Genomic DNA, 25,053 nt, shown 5'->3' with positions numbered 1-25,053 from the left:
AAACTCTCTTCTCTTTTGCTTAAGCGTTTTAGAGCTATTACTTGAGATTGCCCATCTGCAATACTACCTGGTCAGCTGGCAATCAGGGGTAAATAGACTTGTTGCCTCCCTTTTGTGCACAGAAAGGCAGGATGAGATGCTGCTGCTTGTGCTTAGCAGCACCTTTTTTGCTAATCAGCGCCAGTAAGTCCTTTTTAGTTGTATTAGTTGCAAGGAAGAACAGTTTTTATAATGCTTTGTTAGGTTGTATGCTGTTCTTGGTGTTAGTGTGAAACCAGACAAGTCGCCTGGTCTAGTGCTGGCTGGTGTGCAGTGGCATGTCGTGATTCCAAGAAAGCAACTGGTAGAAAACAGCCAGGAGGTTACGTGCATAAAATGTTAATGGCTAATCTCAGTGTTGAGTCATGATGCAACTGTGTACTCCAAATTTAACTGCATGTGGGCAGGAGACAGACAGAAGTGGCAAAATTAATACTTTTAAGGGGAGGGGGGGGGAAAGACTGAAAATCACAGGATTGTACTTTTCGTGGGAAGGGACCTTCAGAGGTCATTTATCGTAGAATCATAGAATAGTTTGGGTTGGAAAGGACCTTTAAAGGTCATCTAGTCCAGCCCCCCCTGCAATGAGCAGGGACACCTTCCACTGGACCAGGTTGCTCAGAGCCCCGTCCGACCTGACCTGGAAGGTTCCCAGGGATGGGGCATCTACCACCTCTCTGGGCAACCTGTGCCGGTTTTCCACCACCCTCATCGTAAAAAATTTCTTCCTTGTATCTAGTCTGATTTACTTCAAACCCTGTTTAAAATGGGTCTAACTAAATTGGGTTACTCAGGGCTGTGTCGAGTCTTGAATACTTCCAAGTTCTGCAGCACAGACTTTAATAGCTGAGTGCTCTTTGAATTTTATTTTCCCATACCAGTCCAAAGCATCGAGACCAAAGCTCTCTGAGCAGCCGATACAGCTCGTCCCTTCTGGCCCAGGCTCCTGGCAGGCAGACGCTGTCCGGGCAAGGGTGAGTGAAAAGGGAGGAGAGCTGTAGGGGCTGGATGGAGGCTGCCTGCGGTGGCTGTCCTTCTTCTAACTCTTGCCCCCAAGTCAGCGGGGCTGGATCCTGCTCGGTGCTGGTAAGATGCAGAAGGAGGAAAATTTGGCTGCTGGTGTGTGGGGCCAGCGACGTTTTTGGATCTCTGCCTGAGGCACTGGAGGAGGATGGGGCCTGGGGAGACACTGTCACTGTGGAAACACTGAATTTTCATGACATCAAAGATTAGAAGGCTGTTTTGAGTCCTTATCCCAGGGTTAATTAAACTTCTCGATGTTATTTGCACTGCTAAGAGGCCTTGAGTTTGCACTCAAGTTTATATTGAATATATTTATTGCTAGGATGCTTCCGCAGACATTACCATATAATTATTGTTGTTTAACATGGAGGGTTAACGGGAGGCCTCAGTCAAAGAGCTCACGAAGGCTCAACTGGATATGTTGTTTGTCAGTTAAAAGCCTTAAATGAACCCTCTGTCCAAAAAGGAAACAGCGTATCTTGTAAAGAGGAAACAAACAAAAACAACACAGAAAGAAGCCAACCTTTCACTTAATGGTTGTAGTAGCAGATTGAACATGGGGGCTGTTTAATGTCCAATTTTCTCCTTTCACCAGATTTGATCACTGGAGCCCAGCTTGTTTGTACGGGAGGAGTACCCGAAGGTACGTGGTATTATGAAATGCCTTCATCCTGTACCACGGGGGGGAGAGCAGTAATCTTCCTAATCTCATTAATCTTTGAAATTACTCTTTACAGCACCATTGTTTTCATAAATGTCTACTCTTACTAGAGGTGGTTTCTTAAAGCGATCTTTGGGCCGTCTCTGACAGTGGCTGCTGTGCTGCGTGTAAAACAAACGATCGGGTTTGACATCTTTCTGACTGTGTAGGGCTGTTAACACCCCATGTAAAAATACTACTTTATGTGCATTAAGTCTTAAGAAATCTGCATTTACGCAGCAACTAGAGCTGCTGGCGTGTGCCCCTGTACTGAAACACACTAAATAAAACAAGTGGGAGGAGAGGGGAGGCGATGGCCGTAAGCAGGCGATGTAAGAGCAGCCATCGCGGATGATGATGCTCCCTGATGCCCTCCTGGCTGGTGGGTAGGGGTTTGGTCTTGCTGTCCTTGTACCAACGTGCTGAAGCCTGCAGAGCCAGCCTTCCACAGAAACCTAGGACGGAGGAAAAAACTGCTGGCTGAGGTATATGGGAGATGGAAATTATAATATTTGACACTGACGTCTTCTTATCTCTCGGTGTCTCTAATGTCACGTCACTCCGAGGTGAAGCACTGATCCTCACTTTGCAGGCGCCGAGGAACACTCTGTTACGCGGGATCAAGATGCCTTTGCGGGAAGGAGCCGTTTCTTGCTGCCCTCGGTCCATGTCGGAGCTGGGAAGGTCTCCCTGCCGTGCAGGGCACCGGTGGAGAACCGAGTGGCCGTGCCAAGTGCTCCAGCGTGCTCCGTTTCACTCCTTTCTGGTTTGTTTTTTTGTGTGTGTGTGTGTGTTTGTTTTCTTTGTAATCACTTCTGCTTGGGAAGAATTTAGGTCTCAGAAAAACATTCAAAGCCCTTTTTTGTGTGAATGGCAAGACAAAACCTCTCAAAGCCCAGGGAGGATTTCGGTGGTGAAAGCCGGCTCTGTTCCCGGGGTGCGCTCATTGGCAGGGGCGGTTTTGGGCACGGGGCTCCCCTCGGCAGAGCTCAGCGCCCCATAAATACCCAGCGCAAGGCTCTCACCGTGTGCTTGGCTGCCGGAGGCTCAGGTCCTTCATCGGGGAGAAAATGTACAGCCAGTGAGTATCCCTGCGGGCTTCTCTCTATAGGAGCAAGTCACCGGTTGTAACCGTGGTGCAGCACTGGCTGGGGGGGGGTGGTGGGAGACTGGGGGTCAGCACGGTCCAGAGGCAGGAGGATGAAGAGGAGGAGGAGGAGGAGAAGGGGGGGTGCCTGTGTGGGGATGTCCGTGCTGGTACATCCCATGCCAAGGCAATTCTGGTCCAGGGGAACAGGCTCAGTCCTGGTCCGTACTTGGGAGGGGAAGGAGAGTGCCCCGCACAACCTGTGTCTGCTGTGTCTTTGTGGGCTCTGCAGTAGGTAAAATTGGAACAAACAGTTCTCAGCTACATACTCAAGTATACTTTGCTTAAAGAAAAAAAATGGAAAAAAATGCTTATCCAAGACCTGGGTGCTACAAGTTCAATTTTGCTTCTGGATGCTTCAAGATATCCTGAATTTGTGGGTGAGGGTGTTTGCCTGCAGGGCTGCGGCACGGGCTGTCCCGTCGCTTTTACCTATTCCTCCATGTGCTGAGGATGGTTCGCAGGTGGCTGCCGTAGCTGGTCAGAGCCCTCGGAGCCTTCCCTCCCATGAAGGCTGGCGCTTCTCCCTCCCGATCTCTCAAGTTATTTGCAAGTCACAGATCAGTCCATCCAGAAGCAAAACCCCCTCCTTCAGCAGGGGGATGGTTCCAAAACTATCCCAAAACTGGGCTAACCCCAGGTCTGCTGGCCCTTTCAGAGTCGAGCATCCCGCTGGAGGCTACAAGAAGCTCTTTGAGACGGTGGAAGAGCTGTCGTCTCCGGTGACCGCCCATGTCACAGGTTGGTGTGGGTTCCCTGATCTCCTCCTACCCAGCTTGTGTTCTCGGGAGCTCGTGGGCCACCAGAGCTCGGAGGATTTACAAGGGCTGGAGCACAGGGTTGGAGGTAAAGGACCTAACAGGGCTGGCTTATTTGGGGGTAGAGGAAGGACAGATTGGACGAGGGATCTTTAGACATACCAATGCTTGACATCTTTGGTCAGTCTGTGGATGAAGAAAGAAAGAACAGTTCGAAGAGCCCATGCATGCTTAAAAGCCAAGTTTAATAAACACAAAAAAAAGTTTGAAGTTTCGTCCTTTTTGTTGACACAATAAAAATTACTTGGTCTGATTTGCTGTGGGCTGTGCACGTACCAACGCTGCATCTTTTGCAGGCAGGATTCCCACCTGGCTGCGAGGAAGCCTCCTGAGATGTGGTCCTGGCTTGTTCGAGGTGGGCGCGGAGCCCTTCTATCACCTCTTTGACGGCCAGGCGCTGCTCCACAAGTTTGACTTCAAGGAGGGGCACGTTACCTATCACCGAAGGTACGTGGCCATTTTCCAAGCAAAAAAAATAAATAACGAAGCATTTGCTCGACCGTAAGCGCTGGGGACGGGCTCTGCTGCCCAGTACGTGGGAGGCGCCGGTTATTTCGAGTCCGTGCGGTTATTGGAAGAGCTCTAACAGTGAGATCACTAAAACCAGCTGAAAATAACTGAAACTTACTCATAGTTAGCAGAAATGCAACTTTTTGTACAAATTATAAAACATCTGGAAGGGAAGGAGAGGGAGGGCTGGATGTAGCGGCAGTCAGTGACAGAATTACATCATTGTCTGAAAACTGGAATGTGTTTTCAGTTAAAAGCTGCTGAGCTATCAGCTTTCAGGTGTTTGGTGCAGAATGTTTAGACAAAACGCTGTATTTCCCATCAGCTTCAGCTCTCTGCCGGCCATCCCTTCCTGGGGCCGCGGTGGGGTGGTTGTTGCTGGACCCCATGTGCTCCAGATGCAATGTGAGGCCACAGGGACCTGCAGCTTGCGGAGGTCTCATGGGGCTCATCACAAGAATATTTGTATTGTAATTACATAGCCTGTTGCTTTTTTTTATGGCTACCCCTGCAACGTGTCTTCTTGCCCTCCCCAGGTTTGTCAGGACTGATGCTTACGTGAGAGCGATGACGGAGAAAAGGATTGTGATAACGGAATTTGGCACCTACGCGTACCCAGACCCGTGCAAGAACATCTTTTCCAGGTACCTTGGGGTTGTGTAGACATTGCAGCGATGTCCTACGGTGCTTCCACTTCCAAGCAGCCCCTGACTGCCTGTCTGCTTTCTCTGCTTAGGTTTTTCTCGTACTTCAAAGGTGTGGAGGTCACTGATAACGCCCTCGTTAATGTTTACCCCGTCGGTGAAGATTACTATGCCTGTACTGAGACCAACTTTATAACCAAAATTAACCCAGATACGTTAGAGACAATTAAGCAGGTGGGTCTGTACTGTGCTTCTAAATAGGTGGAGGAGTACAACTAAAATGAAAGTGTTTAATAACAGGCTTTCACACCACGGCAAGACTTGGGGTTTCTGTCAGAGAGAGGATGCAGAAGCAGCCAGCTGTGAGGGTCCACGAGAGCAGAGTAGGAACCAGCTTGTAAACGAACCCGCTGCTGCTGCTCTGAGTAATATTGCGTTAGGAGGCGATGGGGGTCCGTTGTCCGTATTCTCATGCTCGGGTTGGGGTTTGCGACCTGGAGCTACGTTGCAGCCTGGCCAAAGGGGACTGTAACTGGAGGGCTCCTACCAAAGCTTTACTGCTGCCTTCATCTACATCGCAACTGACCCACATTTACCCCGCAGAACTGTATGTAACGTAGAATGTGTATTTTGACTTTTTTCTTTGCTCTGTTACCAATGTCCGGCCTGCGGAGCCTTTCCTTTTGGACCCCAGGATCCCGAACCTCTCCCTGTAACTGTGTCAGCTCACCCGACCCTCTCGAATCACTTGGCTTTGCTGCTCTCCTCCTTTTCACAAAATGGACAGTTGGTTTGGGCTTGGAGAAGAGCTTTCCACGTCTGGAGTGTGGACATATTGACCTGAGACGCCTTGCAGAGCTGGTGACTTCCCATCTCCTGCTAAGAAAGCTCCTGACTTTCTCCATCTTCTTCTTCAGGTGGATCTTTGTAAATATGTGTCTGTCAACGGGGCAACAGCTCATCCCCACATTGAAAACGACGGGACAGTTTACAACATTGGCAATTGCTTTGGAAAAAATTTCGCGCTCGCCTATAACATCATACGGATTCCTCCACTTCAGGCAGGTCAGTCAATCCCAGCCTCTGAGCAACCTGAGGAAATCTCATCCTATAAATAATTTTTTTTTATCCTTCAAACGAGTGTTGTCATCAAGTTACTTCTTTTTTTAATCTTCTTTGGATTTTATTTGCCTTTTTTAAGTAACAGAAATTTCATCTTTAACACACTTCAAAGCGGTTTCCAAATCATGAACTTCTTTTGTGCTAAAGGCAGAAACTTGCTGGGCAAACACTATAAATACAAAGTAATTTTGGGTGAAACCCTCCATAATGCTTTAACTGTCCCGTTCCAGACAAGGAAGACCCGATGAACAAGTCGGAGGTGGTGGTGCAGTTCCCTTGCAGCGACAGGTTTAAGCCCTCTTACGTCCACAGGTAACGTTTCGTGGGGTGTGTAGCCTGACGGTGCAGGTCGGCTGAAAAGAGGGACGCTGCTCACGTGTGCCACGCGGTGTGTTCCTGCTCAGAGTGGTGCACGCAGGCGAGCAGAGTCCCCTTTTCCTTCTGCAAGCACACACGGGTGGGCTGTGCGTGTTACAGCGATGCTGGGGTTGCGTGCTCTACAGAAGTGGCACGCAGGGCACGTTCTTGCATGTAATCAGCAACTAAAATCAGGTGATTTCCCAAAACCAGGATGTTTACATTGCTGTCATTTTAAGCAATGATCTGCTTGCTATATCCATTGCTTAAGACTAACTACTACATAGTTTTTGTCCAAACTAACTACGGTGAGCCTGATGGGCTCCCCATATGTTTCCAAACAGCTTCGGTCTGACTTCGAACTACATAGTGTTTGTTGAAACACCGGTGAAAATCAACCTCCTCAAGTTCCTCTCCTCCTGGAGCCTTTGGGGAGCCAACTACATGGACTGCTTCGAGTCCAACGAAACCATGGGGGTAAGTGGCGGGTCGTACCAAACTGGGCTATACTGGGCAGCCAGCCCTGGACTAGGAGGTCCATCGTTTTGGTTTCACCTTCATTTCTCTGAGCCTAAACCAAGCTGCTGCTTGCTTTTCAGGTCTGGCTTCACGTGGCAGAGAAAAAGAAAGGCAGGCTCCTCAACATCAAATACCGCACCTCGGCCTTCAACCTTTTCCATCACATTAACACCTATGAAGATAACGGATTTCTGATCGTTGACCTCTGCACCTGGAAGGGGTGAGTGTCAGTGGTGCCGAGCCTGGAGGCAGCCAAGGGTCCCTGCGGCATCATGCGTCCCCCTGCACGAGCTGGTGGGGGCCAGCAGAGCCCCAGCACCAGACAGGCTGGTCCCTGCGCTGGCACGTCCCTTTCCCGTTGGAATCGCCCCTGGCACTCACACCGACTCCCTGCAACCTGTCTAAATAGTCACACGTGGTGACACATAGACTATAAAGCGTGGAAGGTATCCAGAGGTGCAGAGAGCCTGTTTGAAACTCATTTTCCAAGAAAAATTTGATTTTTATCTTTAATTTGCCTTTATCTTTAATAAATGTTACTGACTACCCAAGGGTTGATGTTATTTTGGCTCCTGGGGCTGCAATGAGCAGGATCTGGTTAAGGTTTGAATGCTGCTTTTCTTGTGAACACAGAAAAATGTGGCACCAAAAGGGTGATGCCCAACCCCATGTTGGCTGCGTAGCTGGGATGCCCTGAGCTGAGCTTATCCTGGCCGCTGCCGCAGGGTGCTTGGGGAGAACACGAGCAGCTGCTGGGTCTTCCTCGCAGGGGAAGCACACACACAGCTCACTTCTGCCAAGGACTTGTCTTACTCCATTAAATTTTAGGAAAAAACCAGCTGCATTTGACCGCCCCACACTTGCAAACGACATCTTGGTTTCTGTCTATGATCCTGTTTCTGTGCAGGTTCGAGTTTGTTTACAACTACCTCTACTTAGCCAACTTACGAGCAAACTGGGATGAAGTGAAGCGGCAGGCAGAGAAAGCCCCGCAGCCCGAAGCCCGCAGATACGTGCTGCCCCTCAACATCGACAAGGTACCGGTGCCGCCGCAGCTGCCAGCGGGGCTCTGATGCCGGTGTCCGCTCCTCCGAGCATCGCTAGCGCTCTGCCTGACCCCATTTAATTCCAATTAAACGTTTTAAGGGGGGCAGGGGGAACTTCAAGTATGGGTCTTCAGAGGAACTTTTTATTTTCTTTAGCTGATCAACGTTATTCTATTTTATTTCCCGTGCGTTGTAAAAAGGCTGACATACAGGACGGTTTTAGCAATAGGCACTCATTGCACTAAGAAAACGGAAGAAGCAGCCATCCCTGAGCGTGTTGCCATTCTGCAGCTGGACGAGGTTCTGCTGCACATTGCTGCGTTTGCTGTTCAATGCAGTTTGCAGCGAATCTGTGCAAACAGACTAAGAAATTTGTTCCTCCGTTTCTCTTGGGTATTTTTCTTTGTCCCAGGCTGACACAGGCAAGAACTTGGTCACCCTGCCCTACACGACAGCTACGGCGACCCTGCGCAGCGATGAGACCATCTGGCTGGAGCCAGAAGTTATTTTCTCAGGGCCGCGCCATGGTACGATGACAACCCCGAAGCACAGCCCGCGGTGACGCGAGTACCCCCTGCACTCCGCATCCCACTAATCCTCACACATATATTTTTTTTTTATTATTGTAGCCTTTGAATTTCCACAGATCAATTACAAGAAATACGGTGGGAAACCTTACACGTATACGTATGGGCTGGGGCTGAATCACTTTGTCCCGGACAGGGTAACTATCAACAAACCGGTGAGGCACATCTTTTCGATAAGCTTTCAGTTTAAGGACAAAGAAAGAGTATTTCTGAGATGTGGTGGTTTTGTTTTTTCCCACCTTTAGCTTTGTAAGCTGAATGTTAAAACCAAGGAGACCTGGGTGTGGCAGGAGCCAGATTCGTACCCATCGGAGCCGATCTTTGTTTCCCATCCAGATGCCCTGGAGGAAGATGATGGTAATACTGATTTTGTTTTGGTCAGCAGCATCATGATTTGGAAAAGCTTGTGTCTGCTGGTTTCTGGGGCTGTCTGCAAGGCTGTGCCAGAGACGGGCACGGGCAGAGCCCACAGCCAGCTCCCAGACGAGATCTGCCTTGTTCTAGCGCTGGTGGGAAGTTTCTGAGGAAACATGGGAAAACTAAGACTGAATGAAAACAAAGGAGGAGAAAGACCTCTAGGTATAGGTGATCTGTTGTCCTCATTTCCTAGCCTTTTTCTATCAGGAGCTGCAATATTTAAAGAATTCCAGGTGGCAGAACTTTGTAAAATTTGAACCTCTTTTAAACCAAGCGTGTTTTCTATTGCTAACCCATCCTCCTCATGCAGTAGAGCGAATTCAGGCTTTGTCACTCGAGGACAGGTAGTTACATTCATGCCAAGCACCATTTCTTCACGCATCCCCAGCCCTGTGCCTATTTTTGAAGGTGAGTGGCAGCACTCAGCCTGAGAGGGTGTCCACTTATTCCCTCAATTCCTCATCTCTGAACAGGAGTATGTGAAGCTGGGAGAAGTCTTGGCTCTGCTGAATTTAAGAGCTAACTCTCACTGGTTTACAGTGAGAGTTTCATATTGTATAGCCAAAATACTTCATATTTCAGAGCGAAATTGCGTGTTATCTGTTCCCAGTTCAAGAAAGTACTTGTGCAGGGGTTTAAGTCCCACTGAAATGGAAAGGTTTTTAGCTTGTTCTTAAAAGCTTACCTTAACTGAAGTAGACAACGTGCATTTTAGGAATATGCTTAAGCCCTTCTCGCTTCCTGGGACTTAAGCCCATGCAGCAGCACTCTCTGAAAGCTGCGTTAACATCGGGCTCCATGCTCCCGTTTCTGTCACCTTCCCCAAGGCTGTGTTTGATGCTGTCACGGACTATGGTGTGGTTGTTCCCATGTGTTGACTGACCCAGAGAAGTACACAAATGAACAAACAACCTAAGAGCCAGGATGTCCCATCCGATCCACACAGGGACGGCAGGATCCAGAAATGGGTATCTTGTCACGTTAAACCTCAGAAGCAGGATTACAAATTAATTCATAATGTTGAAAAAATTAATGGACAAATCTGATATACATTCCAGTAAGCGATGTTTGGCGTCAGCCCCTGCAATAGCTTTAGTTCGTTTTCAGAACAAAAACATTTCTTGCGGTTTTAAAAAGAAACTCTACAGGAGCTAGAACCCCAAATAGGATGAGAAACAAATAAATAATCATCTCACTGTCTACTTCAGAACTGATGAGCACACAATAATAATGGGATTTGCTGGTGTCCCGTGTGGAGCAGCCCACGGGGAGGGTACAGCAAGGACAGGCTTCTTGTTTTTCTCGCCTGCCAGGGGTTGTGCTGAGCATCGTGATCAGCCCGGGCACCGGGCCGAAGCCCGCCTACCTCCTGATCCTGAACGCCAAAGACATGAGTGAGGTTGCCAGGGCTGAAGTGGAGGTGAACATTCCCGTGACTTTCCACGGACTCTTCAAAAGAGCGTGACCGCTGCCTGCAACACGTCGGGTTAGGTTTCTTCCAGCTCCGAAAAGGTGCAGTCTCCGTTTACAAGCACTCAAATGACCTAAATTCCTTCAACATCACTTTTTATTCGTATGGCTACGTAATTGAGATTGAGCATTTCAGTTTTGTTGATGATTCTTCAAAATACTTAACCAGGTATTTTCCAGATACACCCTTTGGTGTTATTTCCAGAGGTGCAGTGCTAAGAACTCTTGTACAGTTAAAACAACACAAGTTTGGGGCATGGGGCTGGGTTTTTTGTTTTTACAAAATTGAACCTTGCAGCTGTGGCACAGTGAAAGATGCATGGAACGGCACAGTGTAAACTCAATACTTGCACACACAATAACATTATGTAGAAGTGTCTCTGTGCTCTGTTACATGCTTTGAGAAAAGGTAATTTTTAGCCTACGCTGAAATATTAAGGATTTAAATCCCCTCCTGGTCACTCCTTTAGTTTCCTTGGAGTAATCTGAGTGGAGCCTTTCCATAGCTGCTTTGGAAATCCGAACTGGCCCGCCCAAGGCGGTGCGGCAGGCAGCATCTTGTCCTTAACTAAGGCTGAAAACTGCACACATTAGCTTATGTGTTTTCTCTTTCCCATTTCTTTTGTCAAAGCACAGTTTACTGAGTTCTGGATTTCATGCTAAAACATGAATATGAAAAAAATCAAGCAATTGTTATGACTTGAGATGAACTTGCTTCCTTAAAGTGCTAAACTCTCAGCTTAATCCTTCCTTTTCACAAAATAAATTTTCACTAATGTAGTGAGAGGCTATGGTTCAAAATACAAACTTATTGCTAATAGACTTAAAATCCAGGATTCTTGTTTGTCTGCAGTGGTTTAACATTTTTATTAATGGTATTAAACAATTAGAAAATAATTTACATTAAAGATTTCTAGTACACGGTGCTAACTTTAAAAGGCTGATTATTTGAAAAATGGCTGCAGTTACATTCTGATGACAGGATATTGACACGGAGATATGACCTGGTACTTCTGCTGTTCTACAATCTCTAAGCACTGTGCAATTACCTAATTAAAAAAAAAAAAAAACAAAAAACAAAACACCAATATAAGCAATGAGCCTCTGAAACAAAATATTAGTAAAACTTACTAGTTATGCACTCATTCAGTAATACATTTGTTCTTCCTTTCTGCAAAACAATGAATATTTAAAATGAACAGCTGTTGGCTGTAGCATTAGGGGAAATAGCTGTCAGTGTAACTTACCCCTGGGGCAGGGGAAATGTGAAGGAAGAAACATCCTCAGGATCCCAAAGTTTATGCGCTGCATACAGACACCACTAAACCACTTTAAAGTCACTGTGGTGACAAGAGAATTACTTTTGGAGCACTGGGAAGCTATTTTGCTGTAAACTCCAATGAACATATATTATGTGATAATCCATTTCTGTTATTACATAGCTATGCTCCTAAGATTCCCCATCGCATATCAAAAATGAGCAGAACATCCTGCTCTTCCATATCCATCTTTTTCTAAGAAGTCATCTTTCTCGGTGTCTTGTGGCAACAGGGACTGAAAATACAGAACTGGTTTTGGTCTTTCAAAACAAGGTAATTCTCTATCTTTCACTGCTACTGGAGCACACGCTGTCTTTTAAAAGCCTATTTAAAAAAAAGGCACATAAAAGATCTGAATGAGCACATGCTGTCAGTTCAGACAAAGCTAAACATAAACTCCATCTGTTAGCAAGAACTGAGATAAAGTATCACAACAATATTTTAAAAAACAGCTACACATGCAAACATGAATTGTGGTGTGCTGGTGAAAATTACCTGAGAGTAACAATGATTCATTTCAACTATCATATATTTTCTTTTTATGTGTAGCTCCTAGAGACAAGGTAGTCTTGGGCCTCTAGTACTAGAAAATACTTCTCGGTGTTCTCCCATTATCAAAGTTCCCATAAACCCCACAGAAAATATTTAATGTCTATGTAGTACCATAACTATGTACCATATTCAGAAGGATTAATTGATAGCAGGCTATATTTGTGAACTTTAAGTAAACAAGCTTCAGAAGTGCAAAGAACATTTTAAGTATTGCTAATAAACAATCCACCAAAGAAAAATAGAACAAAGGGGGTGGATTTCAGAAAGAATCTAATGGAATGGATGTCTGCCAACTTAAAAATAAGTAAAAAGGGGGGGGGGGCATCCCAAATGTAAGCAGCAAATGACAAGCAGGAAGAGAAAGTCGCAAAAAGAAACATCCTAGGACAAAACAATGGGCACAATGTTAACGGTGAAGAGCCTGAAAAACAGTGAAGATATGGGTGATTATGCGAGACCGAAAAAAAAAGGATTTGGATACAGAATCAAATGGTAAAGTCAATTAAGAGGTAGGTTCAGTGAGGAAATGCTGTAGTCAAGTAACCAGAACATAACCAGAATTCAACAGAAACTTTTTGGATAGACTAATTGGGAAGAGAAAAGATAAGAATTACAAAGCTAAATTCCACAGAAAAGGGAGTGAGAAATGGGAGACCCAGTTCTGGGAACCAGCATGCTGCTGACCTTGAGCGAGTCACAGGCTTACGCATTCGCCACAAGATCCTTTTGAGATGCGAGAATAAAATGTACTATAAGGAAAAAACCTACCTTTCTAGTGTTTTGAGGTAGAATTACACCATCATCCCAGAGTCTGGCAGAGGAGTAAAATGCACTGCTTTCTTCCTCTAGCCTGGAGAAGACAGAGTATTAAACAAGCTTAAAAGCACAAAAATGTAATAAAAACCATCAGGCCAGTAAAATAAAATCATAGATGAAGGCGGCACATACTTCTATCTCAAGTGAATGTGCAATACTACTGTTAAAATTAATTAGAATCCAGCAAATAATACATAACAGATCTGATCATTCTGCAGTACAGACCATCTTCCACATTCAGATGATGACCATTGTTTAATATACCGCAGAATATCTTGATGTGGGGTTGTATGGTTTGGGTTTTGAGTTTTTTGGGGGTCAAACGTGTGGTTCCTTAAGAAGATCCTAAGAACAGATATAGGATTACATGGAAATTTAAAATATTTTTCAGTAGATTCAGGTTTGCTTTATTTGTTTGGGATGTGTTGATCTGTAAGATGAACAAAAGTAGGTAATTTAACTAATTAAATCCCAGTGTAACTGCAAGGGTTTATATTTAATGTCCTTACTTTTCTTTCAGATGTTTTAGCTCTGATTCATCTCTTGTACAGTCATTGTCCCCAGCTTGTGGGACTGTGGAGAAATGTCTTGAATCCAAAAGAGCAACCCTTGCATTAGGCCACAAGAACAGAAAGTTCGGACTGAACGATCTCCCACACTACAAAAAAATGCACAGTACAAACTCATTGAAATTAATCACAAAAAGATGGCTGTAGGATGACACAATCAAGTTCAAGGCAGAATGTAATAGTTTAATTTGTAGAGCATTAATGATACAGCTCCTTTACCATTACAGCTACAGCTCCTGTGTCAGTACAGACACCCTGTGGTAGCAACCGTCACAATCCCCATTGCCTTCAATACTGCTATTTTATTATTTCATTTTTCCTCCAAGCACTTACATGTTTAATTCTGAGCAAACAAAGAGCCCTATTGCACTTACTAGCAGCATGCACAGCACACACGGTAGCACAACTAAAGGAGACGTGCTCCTTGATCACTGAAAAAAACCAGCACGTGCTAAGAAAAAGGCAGGATTGGCGCCTGAGTAAGGACATTTTCAGATAACCTGTTTCTTTAGAACTGGCTCTAGATTCTTAGAGGCAGACCAAATTTTATGTAATCACACCTTGTGATACATTTCTTACTTTAAAAGTAGTTAAAATAACGAATTGAGTTAAATGTCTGCAACAACAGTTGACTTTTAAAAAGGAAGTGCTTTGAAATCTTTGGTATAGTGTAAAAAATCTATTATCAAACCCATTAGACTTATGCCACCCGTACCATAACATAGCTTTCACTCCCATAACAGCCACCAATTACAATGGTTATTTTGGGAACAGCAGCACAAGCAACAGCAGCCATCATGGAGGCCTGGGCTTTTAATCTGTTGGAGTGAGCCTCTGCCTGAAATAAAAATAAAGATTTCAGATCCTTTAAGTTTTTCTCCTAGACTCCCTCCACTCCCACCAAACTTGTATCTCTAAAACATTAATTTCTTTACAATTCTGTAGGATCGTTTCTTCCACAACAGTATGGCAGCATTATTAACTACCATAGCCCATTACGCACTTATTTTACAATGTACATCAGCAAAACAATTGTAACCAGTGTGCAAAAACCTACGCTACAGTGCAACCCTAGCTCTCCCAGGCATTAGCAAAGCTCAGATGCGACAGAATTATGCCAGGCTTTGTCTTAAGTGCTGGTGACAGTTGGGAGGAACAGGGCTGCAGAAACAGTCTCTGCTCAGACAATCTGATGTAGGTTTTACCATGAGGCTATCTGTAGCCCAGGACAAAACATACTGCACTTTAATGCCTTCACTTTTCTAAAAGAGCAATATCTATTTTTCTGTGGAGCACAGTGGTATCAGAAGAATCGATAGGCTGTATTTCAATATAAAGTGCACTATAAACTCCAAGGTTTACAGCTTGCACGCCAGCTGGACAGTACCATTTTAGATAAGCATAGAGGCCTGCTTAAAATTAGAATAAAGTGAGAATGCTAACGGAAAGATTTAAGAACAAAGTAATTATGAAGCTTCTTGGTTTAAACCATCAAGAGTGGTTTAAAAAAATAACTTCCAAATGTAATCTTAAACAGAACAGGAACTAGGAATTTCTTGAATTAAGCATATTGAACTACAAATGCCGTACCTGTGAGATGCTCGTTGGCTCTGCTGTATGTGGAGCAGTATTTTGCAAAAAGAGGATGGGAATGCTTCGCTGACTGCAAAGCTGTACGAAATGGCTACCCTTGAGAGAAGCATCATGAGACAGCTCCCCATTGTTAGCCACTATCCCCACCAAGTGTCTACAAAACAGACATGTGAACATTTTCACTTTTGAACCTCACGATGAAACTGTAGCTCAATGTTCTGAAGGATGGAAACATAAATATCCATACACACACACACAGATCTGCCCCTTACAAAAATTCAGAATGTAAAACGATGCACATACGTGTGTCATTTCATTCAAGGACCCACACACACCTAACAAATAAGAAGTCTTACAGCACTCCTGATACGTAAAGCATAGGAGTATTAACATGGATTAATACCCAGAGGGCAGGTAAAGCTATAGATGACCTGTCAGAGTTTACACTGCAAGACAACATGCAAGGTGCAGGACGCTGGGCTCTCTCTAATTCCTGTAACATACAACATAACAATCTGAAGTGTTTATGCTTTCAACCTAAAGAGGCTCTAAAAATACATTTTACTACCTTTTTTTAATCATTTTAATATGCTTTGACTAGAACCTTGTATGCTTCGACTAGAATGTTGTATGCTTCATAAACGTTAATAATAGAGTCTGATCTGAATTATGCAAGGTTTTATTGTATGAGTATTATCCCATCTCCATCACATGGGAGAAGGGATGACAGCTTTCCACTCAGTTCAAGAAGGAACACTTTTAAAGATGCTATTTCTTATTTCTTAAGGAATCTGCTGAGACTTCAGTGTTCCAACTCTCTGGCTAGTATTTTTGTAAACAAATCATTTCACAAAGTCATGAAAACCATTTATTTGTAATCGCTCTCTGCTGCTATTGGCCTGAGACATGGTGAATTCAGAGCTCAGAGAGAGAAGATCAGGCTATCTAGAAATATTTTATTACCAATTCTTGACTGACTCAAAACTTCATAAACGTTGTTATTAGAATACTGTAACACCTGAGAATGATATGAAAGCTATTTAGACAAGTACATCCGTACATTTTGATAGTGAAATGTTATAGCCTTACCCTTCCACGTGGCCAAATCCTGTTACTAATGTTGTTCCATAATTAGCCTTGAATTCCTGGAATCTGCTTCCATCCATCAGACGGCTCAGAATCTGCAAAGAAACTATTACCAACCGTGTATTTTGAGCCAAAGTTCAACTCCAAAATTATTTCAGTGTTACAGAGCACAGTTGTTCATGTGCATACAAATGTTGTAAAAAACCCAGCGTGTGCAGTTACAGTTTTTGTGCGTAAGAAACACTCAGCAGCATATTGCTCATGCTTTTTTCAAACACAGTTTAAAAGCTGCCTTCAAAGCTACACTGCTTTCCACAGTCAATCCCCTTAACTGTAGGCATTTACCCCTGGAAAAATACTGGGTTTGCATCCTTGGAGACTAAATCTCTTCTAGTACAACACAATGAAAATAGCGTGGGCAGCTCTGCATGTCTCTGCTGATGTATTAGCATCTGTCCCAGCCTCAAACAAGTTTAATTTGGCTTTGTTGTTTTTTTCAGTCACTATTTTCATTAAGCATTTAAGTTACAAGATAGAGTCTTGATTACTTGGGTAAAAAAAAAAAAAAAAAGGCAGGGGGAAGGGGAAACAGGACACTAAAGGGGTGCACATTCTCAAGGCAGCCAACATACCACAAGACATACTGACATAACAGCATCTCAAACAGTGCCTGGAAACAGATGGGGATCAGTTGGCATAATCTGTAATTATCTTATCTCTAGCAGGTTTTCAGCTTAAATATTTCCTATAATTCTACAGAACTGTTGCCATTCTTCTCTGTTGCAGACCCAAGGTAACAATACAAAATATCTCAGGTACTTCAGGATTCTCCAAGAAAGAACAGCCAGTTGCCTGTTAATCTGTAGCTACTAGATAGAGCAGACTGAAAGGACAAAGGAATACAGTATCTGTCACCTTACCAGTTTTACAGGAAGAGTACACCTATAGTCTCGCGGTGCCAGTCCCAAGAGCTCTTCGGAACTATAGAGAGGGCTGTCATGCTCTATGACCTCCTCTGGCAGTGGATCGTAATTTAATGTAGAAATAACATTTCTAACACATTCATAGGCTTCCTTTTCTGAAGATGCAAAATGGTCACTACAGCCACTGACTCTAGAAGACAGAGCAATATTAATTAGTATTGAATTAATGAAATCTGTGAGTCTCCAAACTCCCTGAAAATACTGATTTTGTTCCTGTATGAATGAGTTGGAAGCAGTAAGTCAGTGGAATTTCTGTGCAATCCAAACCCAAAACAAATTCACAGTAAGAAGTTCTTCCCTGTGACTTCTGTGTTTACCTATATTAAAGAAAGACCTTTGAATTTATTTTCATGACAACATTGTTGCGAACAATAAAGAGAAAACAAACTTTAAAAATTATTTCAAAATAAGCACTTCCAGCCCCGATATAAAGACAGTAACTTATTACATGTAACACAGTTATCCAACTGTCACACTAGTATTTGGTTTTGTGAGAAAGATATAGAATCTGGTTACCATACACACAGCATAGAATGCCAAGAACAAAGAAGCAAAGCCACCCTTTTCCCCTATCTAGAAGGGAATAACTATTTTGACAACTACAGAAATTTCTGACACAGAAAAACAGCATTAAAGAAATAGTTAGATAGCTACTATCCGGTTTATTGCCTGTTTGTTCATCTCCTGCTATGAAGCCCTCTTTAACAGCAGAGGTAGGCAGGCTTTCCATTTTTCTTCTTTGCTTCAGGTACTTTTACAAGCATTCAGATTCTAGAGTTAGTCTAGTGTCTTCAGAAGCAGACAAGACAAATGGAAAGAAGTCATACCACCTCTCCACTCATCAGTTTAGGGAAGAAAAAAGAATTTCTTATGCATTTTCCCCATCATCACAACTAATTTTTTTTAATATATGTATCCTGATAACGTTTACATTAGGAAAAGAAGTGATACCATTCCTCTTCTATAGCTGGTCCCTCCGAGGCACAGAGAAACTGACTTGCCTGAAGTTGTTCAGAAAGTATGTGGAAAAAATGGGGAACCAAAACCAGATTTGTCCAGTCCCTGCTTCACCCCATAACATCACTTAATTTTACTTCCATTTGGCTGATCTAACAAAAAAACCTGTACCTGAGAAGGAAAGCAAACTGTGTAATAATAGGTTCTACTTTTGGCCCTGATCCTGTCCTCTGTACTTACGTGAGATTTCTCTCAGAGAGTATGTGTGTGTGTATACACACACACACACACACACACACAGAAGTGCAAAGTTCCCGTGGACAGTAGTAAAGCTGAAATTACAATGCCGTGTTACTTTTTTTATTTCAGAGAGTTATATCTAGCCCCATGATATTCCCACATATGTAACTGAATACCACCAACCTTTATAATAATTCATGTATCACATCAACCGGGTTTTTTTTCACTGCATGTTTTTCAGTCCTTGAGGACCATATTGTATCCTGTCACTGGAGTAGCTTCAGTCACATCAATTTAAGATAGAATGACAGTTTCTTTAAAGCTAAGTATGCTGAATTCTCTGCTACTTTTGAGACTTATTTCACGTACTCAGAGTGAAGCTTGGCTCCTCCTAGGTCCTCGGGAGAGACATATTCTCCTGTAGCAGCTTTTACCAGAGGTGGGCCAGCAAGGAACAGTGTACCGATTTTATCTATAATCACAGTTTCTTCTGCCATGGTTGGAACATAGGCACCTCCAGCTACACAGGAGCCACACACCACTGCCACCTGAAGGACACAGAAACCAAAACAAATCAAGGTGCTGGAGAGCGGAGAATGGAAAGGCAAAAGCATTACCTTTATTTCACAAACGCTGAAGAGACTAAATCGCAGCATGGGGAACAATGAACTAGAGATATAAATACCAGCATGAACAACAACGCTGGTTTTGACAGTTCAATGTTTACTCTGAAATAACCTATTGATCTGATGCTTTTCCATCACGATCAGTTGGTAAACACTTAGAAGATCCTTAAGGCTAAAGCATTCTGTTATGTGAGATACTATTTGAATCTCCCTTCCCCACAAAAAAAATTAGGAATTTTTTTGCATGTTTGAGAGTTAGAACAAAACTTTTTTTTCAGAACTCTGTTGATCACATACACTACACTTACTTGTACTCCAAATAACACTGTACCTGAGGGATTCTCATGGCAGACATTATTGCTTCATTGTAGAAAACTCTGCCACCGTGTGACTTGTCAGGGAACAGCTCTGACTGACATTACAGAGAAAAGACAGTGTCAGTATTAACTACAAAAGCCAACGCTTCCTCTTCACTCCATTCATTCACAAATGCGTTGTAACCCAGTCTGGGAAGGTCACCACTAACAATCATACCTGAAACTTTCACATACAGCAATCGCTACTGTATTTATTCCCCTTAGACACTGTGCAATTCCACAAAAATACCCATGTGTTTTGAAAGCAGAGCTAAATTTCTTTTTTTTTGTGAAACCAATTTATTCTGCACAAACTGAGACTGTAAACATGGAGGAGGGGAAGCTCACGTTCTTACTTTATCTGTGAAATGGCTTCAGCACAGTTTTCTTTTCTACTTAGTTTTTGATGCAATTCCTTAAGTCAGGTAAAAACTTTTTCTATGTGTTTGCTTTCAGTCTGGAGAGGGAACAACTATACCCTCTGTGATATTATGACCTCTGTACATTGGAAAGTAACCTGTGCAAATTCTCCTTTTACAGTAAGAATTTCACAAACTACATTTTTAAAGGCCACAGAGGTTACTGCATTACAAATGTAATTACTGTGATAACAAACATTACAATAAAATACAGAGTAATTTTACAGATATTGAAGTTGAAAATAGAACCTCAAACAATGTACCGAATTATTAAAGACAGAAAAGCATTTCAGCACACTGAGGAATACCCATGCTTGGTCAGCACTTCATCCCCCCACTGATATTCAAGTTTCTAAACTTTGATTAGATGCTAGATGCAAAATTAGCCAAAGTGATCACTATTGTTATAGATCGTCAGATCATCTCCCGGACTCCGATTTGTGGACAAAACTCAATTTAAGTATAACAGACAATGAAAGTCAGCCAGCCAAGAAAACAAAACATAAATCTGAAGTTTATTGCTAAACATTAGTATGATTAAAATAAACGTAGGTATTTTCTTCTGTGAAGTGGTTCTGATATTACCTGTAGCGGTAGGAATGCTCCCCCACTGTCAACAAGGTACACAGATAACAGTCTGTTCTGCATGGCTATTTCTTGAGCTCTTAATTGTTTCTTCACTCCAATCGGATAAATAGTTCCTCCTTTCACAGTTGCATCGTTTGCCATGAAGACACACCAGACCCCACAGATTTTGCCAATTCCTGTATGTGGTACCACAGATACTTATCAGGACTCTCTAAAATACCACTGATGAAACAAGGGGGCCAAATTATAGCTAGGATGTTCTTTCAGTAATACTGTATCAAGAAGCTGCAAATTAAGTTGCAAATACCACATAGGGAAGAAATCTATAGCTCTTCTCTGAATAACAAGCTGAAAGCTAATGCTACTTAAAAAAAATCTAAATGACAGAAGACAGAACTTGAAATAAACTTACTCCTGGTGACAATATAAGAGAAAAAAATACACAGTTTGACTTCCAACTCTTGAGACAACAGGGAAGGCAATTAAAAATTACCTATATAAAACTGAAAAATGTAGCCATCTGTGACAAAAGATAGGATTTCATACTGTGTTCTTCTAGTTACTTTTCAAACTGGAACTGCTCTTCAAAATGCAATGAAAAGACTTGTCTATAATTTGAAAAATATTACAAAATAAATGTCACAGCTCCTGTGTCTCTCAGTAACTTGGTCCCCTTTCCTTTAACAGACAACAGCTGATTTGACACATCATCCTAAATTTTTTGAGACAAAAATCAGCAACAGGTAAGTAGAATAAATTACTAAATCTAGAAGAAATGAAAGAACTTTTTTTCTTTAAAGGTTTCTCCCAGATTCCCCAGCAAAAATCGCAGAAGAGTAATACAGCAGTGGCTGAACCCTTCTATGTTGGGAGCTGCTACCGGATAGAGCTGATGTTCACTTTTCCTAGGAAAGCACATCCTTAAAATACTAAAATATTCCATAAACCTGATTACGTGCATCCTTTTTCCTTCCCCAGTAAGAACAAACACCTTAACTTCAGTGAACAAGGCTGGTTACTCTGGGAAGGTGTGCAGCGCATACGGAATGACAGCTAATGTACGCTGCCTACAATCACTTACTCATCACTGCAACCAAACAGCACCTCTCAAATTATATTAAGAATCACGTTGGTTCAAAACTCTTCTGGGCTGTGTCTCCAGCATGGGCTGCTCAAAACAATACCCTCAACCCATATCCTTCTTTAGCTCTAATACAAATCATATTTAAAGACATGAGCAATGAAACAAATGAACTTCATCAATTTCCCATTACTTCTGATATTACATTTGCTAGCATTTACCAGTAAGGCACCCAGCAGCAGGGACATCACCATACGGCATATTGAGGCCTGCCAGTGGAGACAGCTCAAGAAAAGACTCATCATCAAGTAGCAACTTCAGGCGTTCACGAACAAACAGCTTCTTGTTTCTCTGAGTATGATGCAAGATGGCATTTTCTCCCCCTCCTTTACTGACTCTCTCTAGCAATTCTGAATATCTGATTCAAAAAACAAAGTTTCAATTAACAAAAACCACACAAGTTACCCTTTAGCAGATTAAACGTAGTACTTGGATGTATTGTACAGTTTTCATATAAATGGCATGAGAATGAAGATGAACTCACATTTTCAGACTATTGTTTCTTACAAAGTGTAATAAAAAGCAAAGGTATGTTATTTAAAGCAAGTATTTTAGTTTCATTATTCAAAAATTGTCTAATAAGGACAGAATATTTGTATTATTTCATTCTTTTTTCTATCTGCAGTTTATGTGCATAGCTAGTAGACATTATTAAATCCATATCCTCCCCTGGGTGTTGCCCATATACACCCAACACACGGTATTTCACAATACATGATCATACTTAATCTCTGCCAGCAACCCCATGAGCAGAGTTCTGATAAAGGGCTGATCATCAGCGACCAACACTGACTTTGAGAGATACTGCCCCACAACAACGTTAGCAGCTATTAATCACTTGCAGCTATTAATCAGGCTATAATAATTTGCTAGTCCTAATTCATCATGGACATTTACCCTCCATGTCGCGGCTACTCTAGGGAAGAATCCAGTCAAGGGCTTCCTCCTTCAGTTCCCCTCAACAAGTTTATCCGACAAAAATCAGTAACTAGTAAGTAGAATAAATTACTAAATCTAGAAGAAATGCACACTCTACAGCACGGAAGATATACTTTTAAAGTAGTGAATACTGCAGCGCCATTACAATCATCAAGAGAGGAAGTGATTACCAAGTGTTATTGTCAGGGCAGCATCAAGTACAGATAAAGAATAGAAAAAAATGTAAACAAATGTGGTATCTCGAATAATTTTGGTCTTAAATAAACCAGGTTCTTCATTTATTTCAAATAAAACATTTTTTTGCCAAGATGGATCATCTTTAACTAAAAGTACTGTTTAACCTAACTATTTATGCACCACTCTGTACATGACTCCATTACCTTATTATGGCTTCCTGCAGACTGTAGAGATTGAAAAACCTCAGGAGAAAAAAGCTAAGGATTTTTAATAATGCTGTAAATGCCACCACAGGAGGGCACAGTGTGTTTTCCGTAGCTTTGCTTCCAGCTCATGTATCATTCCTCTGAACAAAGGCGTTTGCATTTTTGCCATCTGATCTTTAAGGACAAACACATAAAATACATTTTCCTGCTTTTATCAGTGAATCACGATTAATTGCAGCAACCGTCACCTACTCTTTCAGGAGGCATCTGCAAATGCGTGAGTCACCATTTATGTCTCTGCATTCAAAATCCAACACAAAACAAATTTTGTGAAGGTCTAGAAAAAATACTTGGCAATATACGCAAAAAAATGCCACATGGAACTATTTTAAATACAGTCTGCACCTAGATTTAGGCATTTCAGCCAACATTTAGGCACCTCTTTTTCTGGGGGGGGGGGCTAAAATTTTTAAGTGCTGATGCTTGTACAATTCACTCTGCAGAGAAGCTGCCTGAGAAAAGAGCTGCCAGGAAACTAGTTTAAGCTTCAAAATGGTTAGGTAAAAGAAACAACTTTTTTTATTATTTTTTAATCTCTGGACTTTTTAATTGGCATTCTTCCTAGGTTAAAAAGCTCCAAAAAGTGCCCGTAGGTAACTCTCACATCATCTCACAAGTCGCGACATTTTTGAAACAGCACAAAACCAGTTTATTACCTTTTAATAACAGCCTCACTGTTCCTTAAATTTTCTTCAAACACATGCCAATACACAGACAGGACACGTCCGTCTAAAACGGGGTAAGTTTTGGCCCACCGTCTGTATTTTGCTTTGTTGCTTCCCAAGCGGCAGGGAAGCACGTCGCGTGTCCTTTCCAAGCCCTGATCCTGCAGGACGTGTGCTGGCTGTTTACCACCATGCAAGTCCCTAGACTTTCCTTCCAACACGCGATTTTTTAAGGTTTGTAACCTCGGCAGCGGCGGGGATGCGGCGTTGGGGGACAGTCTCCCAAGGGAGCGCAAAGCGACAGCGTTCCACATGGCCCTAAGGGAGGGAGAAGGGAGAAGAAACGGCATTTACTGACCAAAAGAAAAATAACTAAACTCCAGATTCCCTCAGGCGGCGAGGCGAGGCGGGCGCCACGCCTCAGGTCGCGGTGCTGAGGGAACGAACGCCCGCGGTTCCCGCCTTGCAGCACGCCGGTCTCCCCCGGCTGAGGCGGCGGGGCCCCGCGGGGACGAAGGGGGCAGGAGTAAGCCAACGGGAACGGGAACGGGGCCTGACCGTGGGCCTGCGGGACGGGGACGGAGCCCGGGCCGCCCCTCAGCGCCCGTTCCCGGGGCAAGCGAGCGGGGGGACCCTCCGGCGGGGCTCCCCGGCCTTCCTGCCCGCCCGCCCGCCGCTGCCTCGCCTCCCCTTCCCCTCCCCTCCTTCCCCGCCGACCCTTACTCGGCCAGCCGCCGCGGAGCACGTCCGGACCGGGCCCGCCTCCCGGGGCGGCTCCGTAACCCACAGGGCGGCCCGCCCCCGGTTGTCCTCTGCCCCGGGTGGCCGGGCCTGCCGGCGGGGCCTTGCTGGGCCGCGGGCCCCGCACGGCGGGAGCGGGCTGGTACCGCCGGGTGCCGCGCCCGGAGGAGCCGTGCCGGGCCCCCGGGGGTCCCTCGGCCGGGCCCCCGGGGGTCCCTCGGCCGCGCCCTGGCCCAGCTGCTGCCGCCCACCGCCCTGGGTCGTCCCCCGGCCCCGGGGCCGGTTCTCCTCACCGGGCCTCTGCCCTCAAGGGCGGGCTGGGGGGCGCGGGCAAGGACGGTAACTTCACCTCAGAAAGGGCAAACGTTACAAAAAACAGCACAGGGAGCAGAGCGGGTTGCCGCTCCAGGAAATAAGTGCGATCCTGTACGCGGGGCGCGTGTCTGATTTGTAAATTATGTGTTGTGGGGCAATATTGAGCGCTGCGGACCCGACGGTAGCCTCCGAAATAACGCGCAGGTGCTTTTCCCGCCGTTAAATACGGGCTGGCCGCAACGCGTCTCCTCTTCAGCGCACTTGCGGGCGACATTTTGAGCGACGCCATTCCTCTGAAGAACCGTT

General features: G+C 44.0%; 2 protein-coding genes across 2 annotated transcripts; one reads left to right on the top strand and one right to left on the bottom strand.

Annotated features, from left to right (window-relative positions):
* The first annotated feature begins 3,084 nt into the window (after positions 1-3,084).
* Positions 3,085-11,325, top strand: RPE65 (retinoid isomerohydrolase RPE65). The gene is made up of 13 exons (XM_075037355.1): positions 3,085-3,650; positions 4,024-4,174; positions 4,774-4,881; positions 4,974-5,115; positions 5,799-5,946; positions 6,234-6,315; positions 6,705-6,837; positions 6,960-7,099; positions 7,787-7,916; positions 8,338-8,452; positions 8,555-8,649; positions 8,758-8,869; positions 10,243-11,325. The coding sequence occupies exons 1-13, from the start codon at positions 3,263-3,265 to the stop codon at positions 10,392-10,394; spliced, it is 1,896 nt and encodes a 631-aa protein (XP_074893456.1). The 5' UTR covers positions 3,085-3,262; the 3' UTR covers positions 10,395-11,325.
* On the bottom strand, positions 11,203-24,463 carry LOC142035316 (methylcrotonoyl-CoA carboxylase beta chain, mitochondrial-like). The gene is made up of 13 exons (XM_075037356.1): positions 24,415-24,463; positions 23,683-24,009; positions 21,806-22,002; positions 20,501-20,679; positions 19,472-19,552; positions 18,884-19,062; positions 17,255-17,447; positions 16,338-16,429; positions 15,246-15,402; positions 14,371-14,493; positions 13,596-13,744; positions 13,039-13,120; positions 11,203-11,448 (listed from the first exon to the last, which is right to left on the bottom strand). Exons 2-13 carry the CDS (start codon positions 24,003-24,005, stop codon positions 11,365-11,367), a joined length of 1,839 nt encoding a protein of 612 aa, XP_074893457.1. The 5' UTR covers positions 24,006-24,009; positions 24,415-24,463; the 3' UTR covers positions 11,203-11,364.
* Positions 24,464-25,053: the final 590 nt, after the last annotated feature.

Source organism: Buteo buteo, chromosome 10, assembly GCF_964188355.1.
Source record: "Buteo buteo chromosome 10, bButBut1.hap1.1, whole genome shotgun sequence".
NCBI classification, from domain to species: Eukaryota; Metazoa; Chordata; class Aves; order Accipitriformes; family Accipitridae; genus Buteo; species Buteo buteo.
This window is presented reverse-complemented; position numbering and strand designations above follow the sequence as displayed.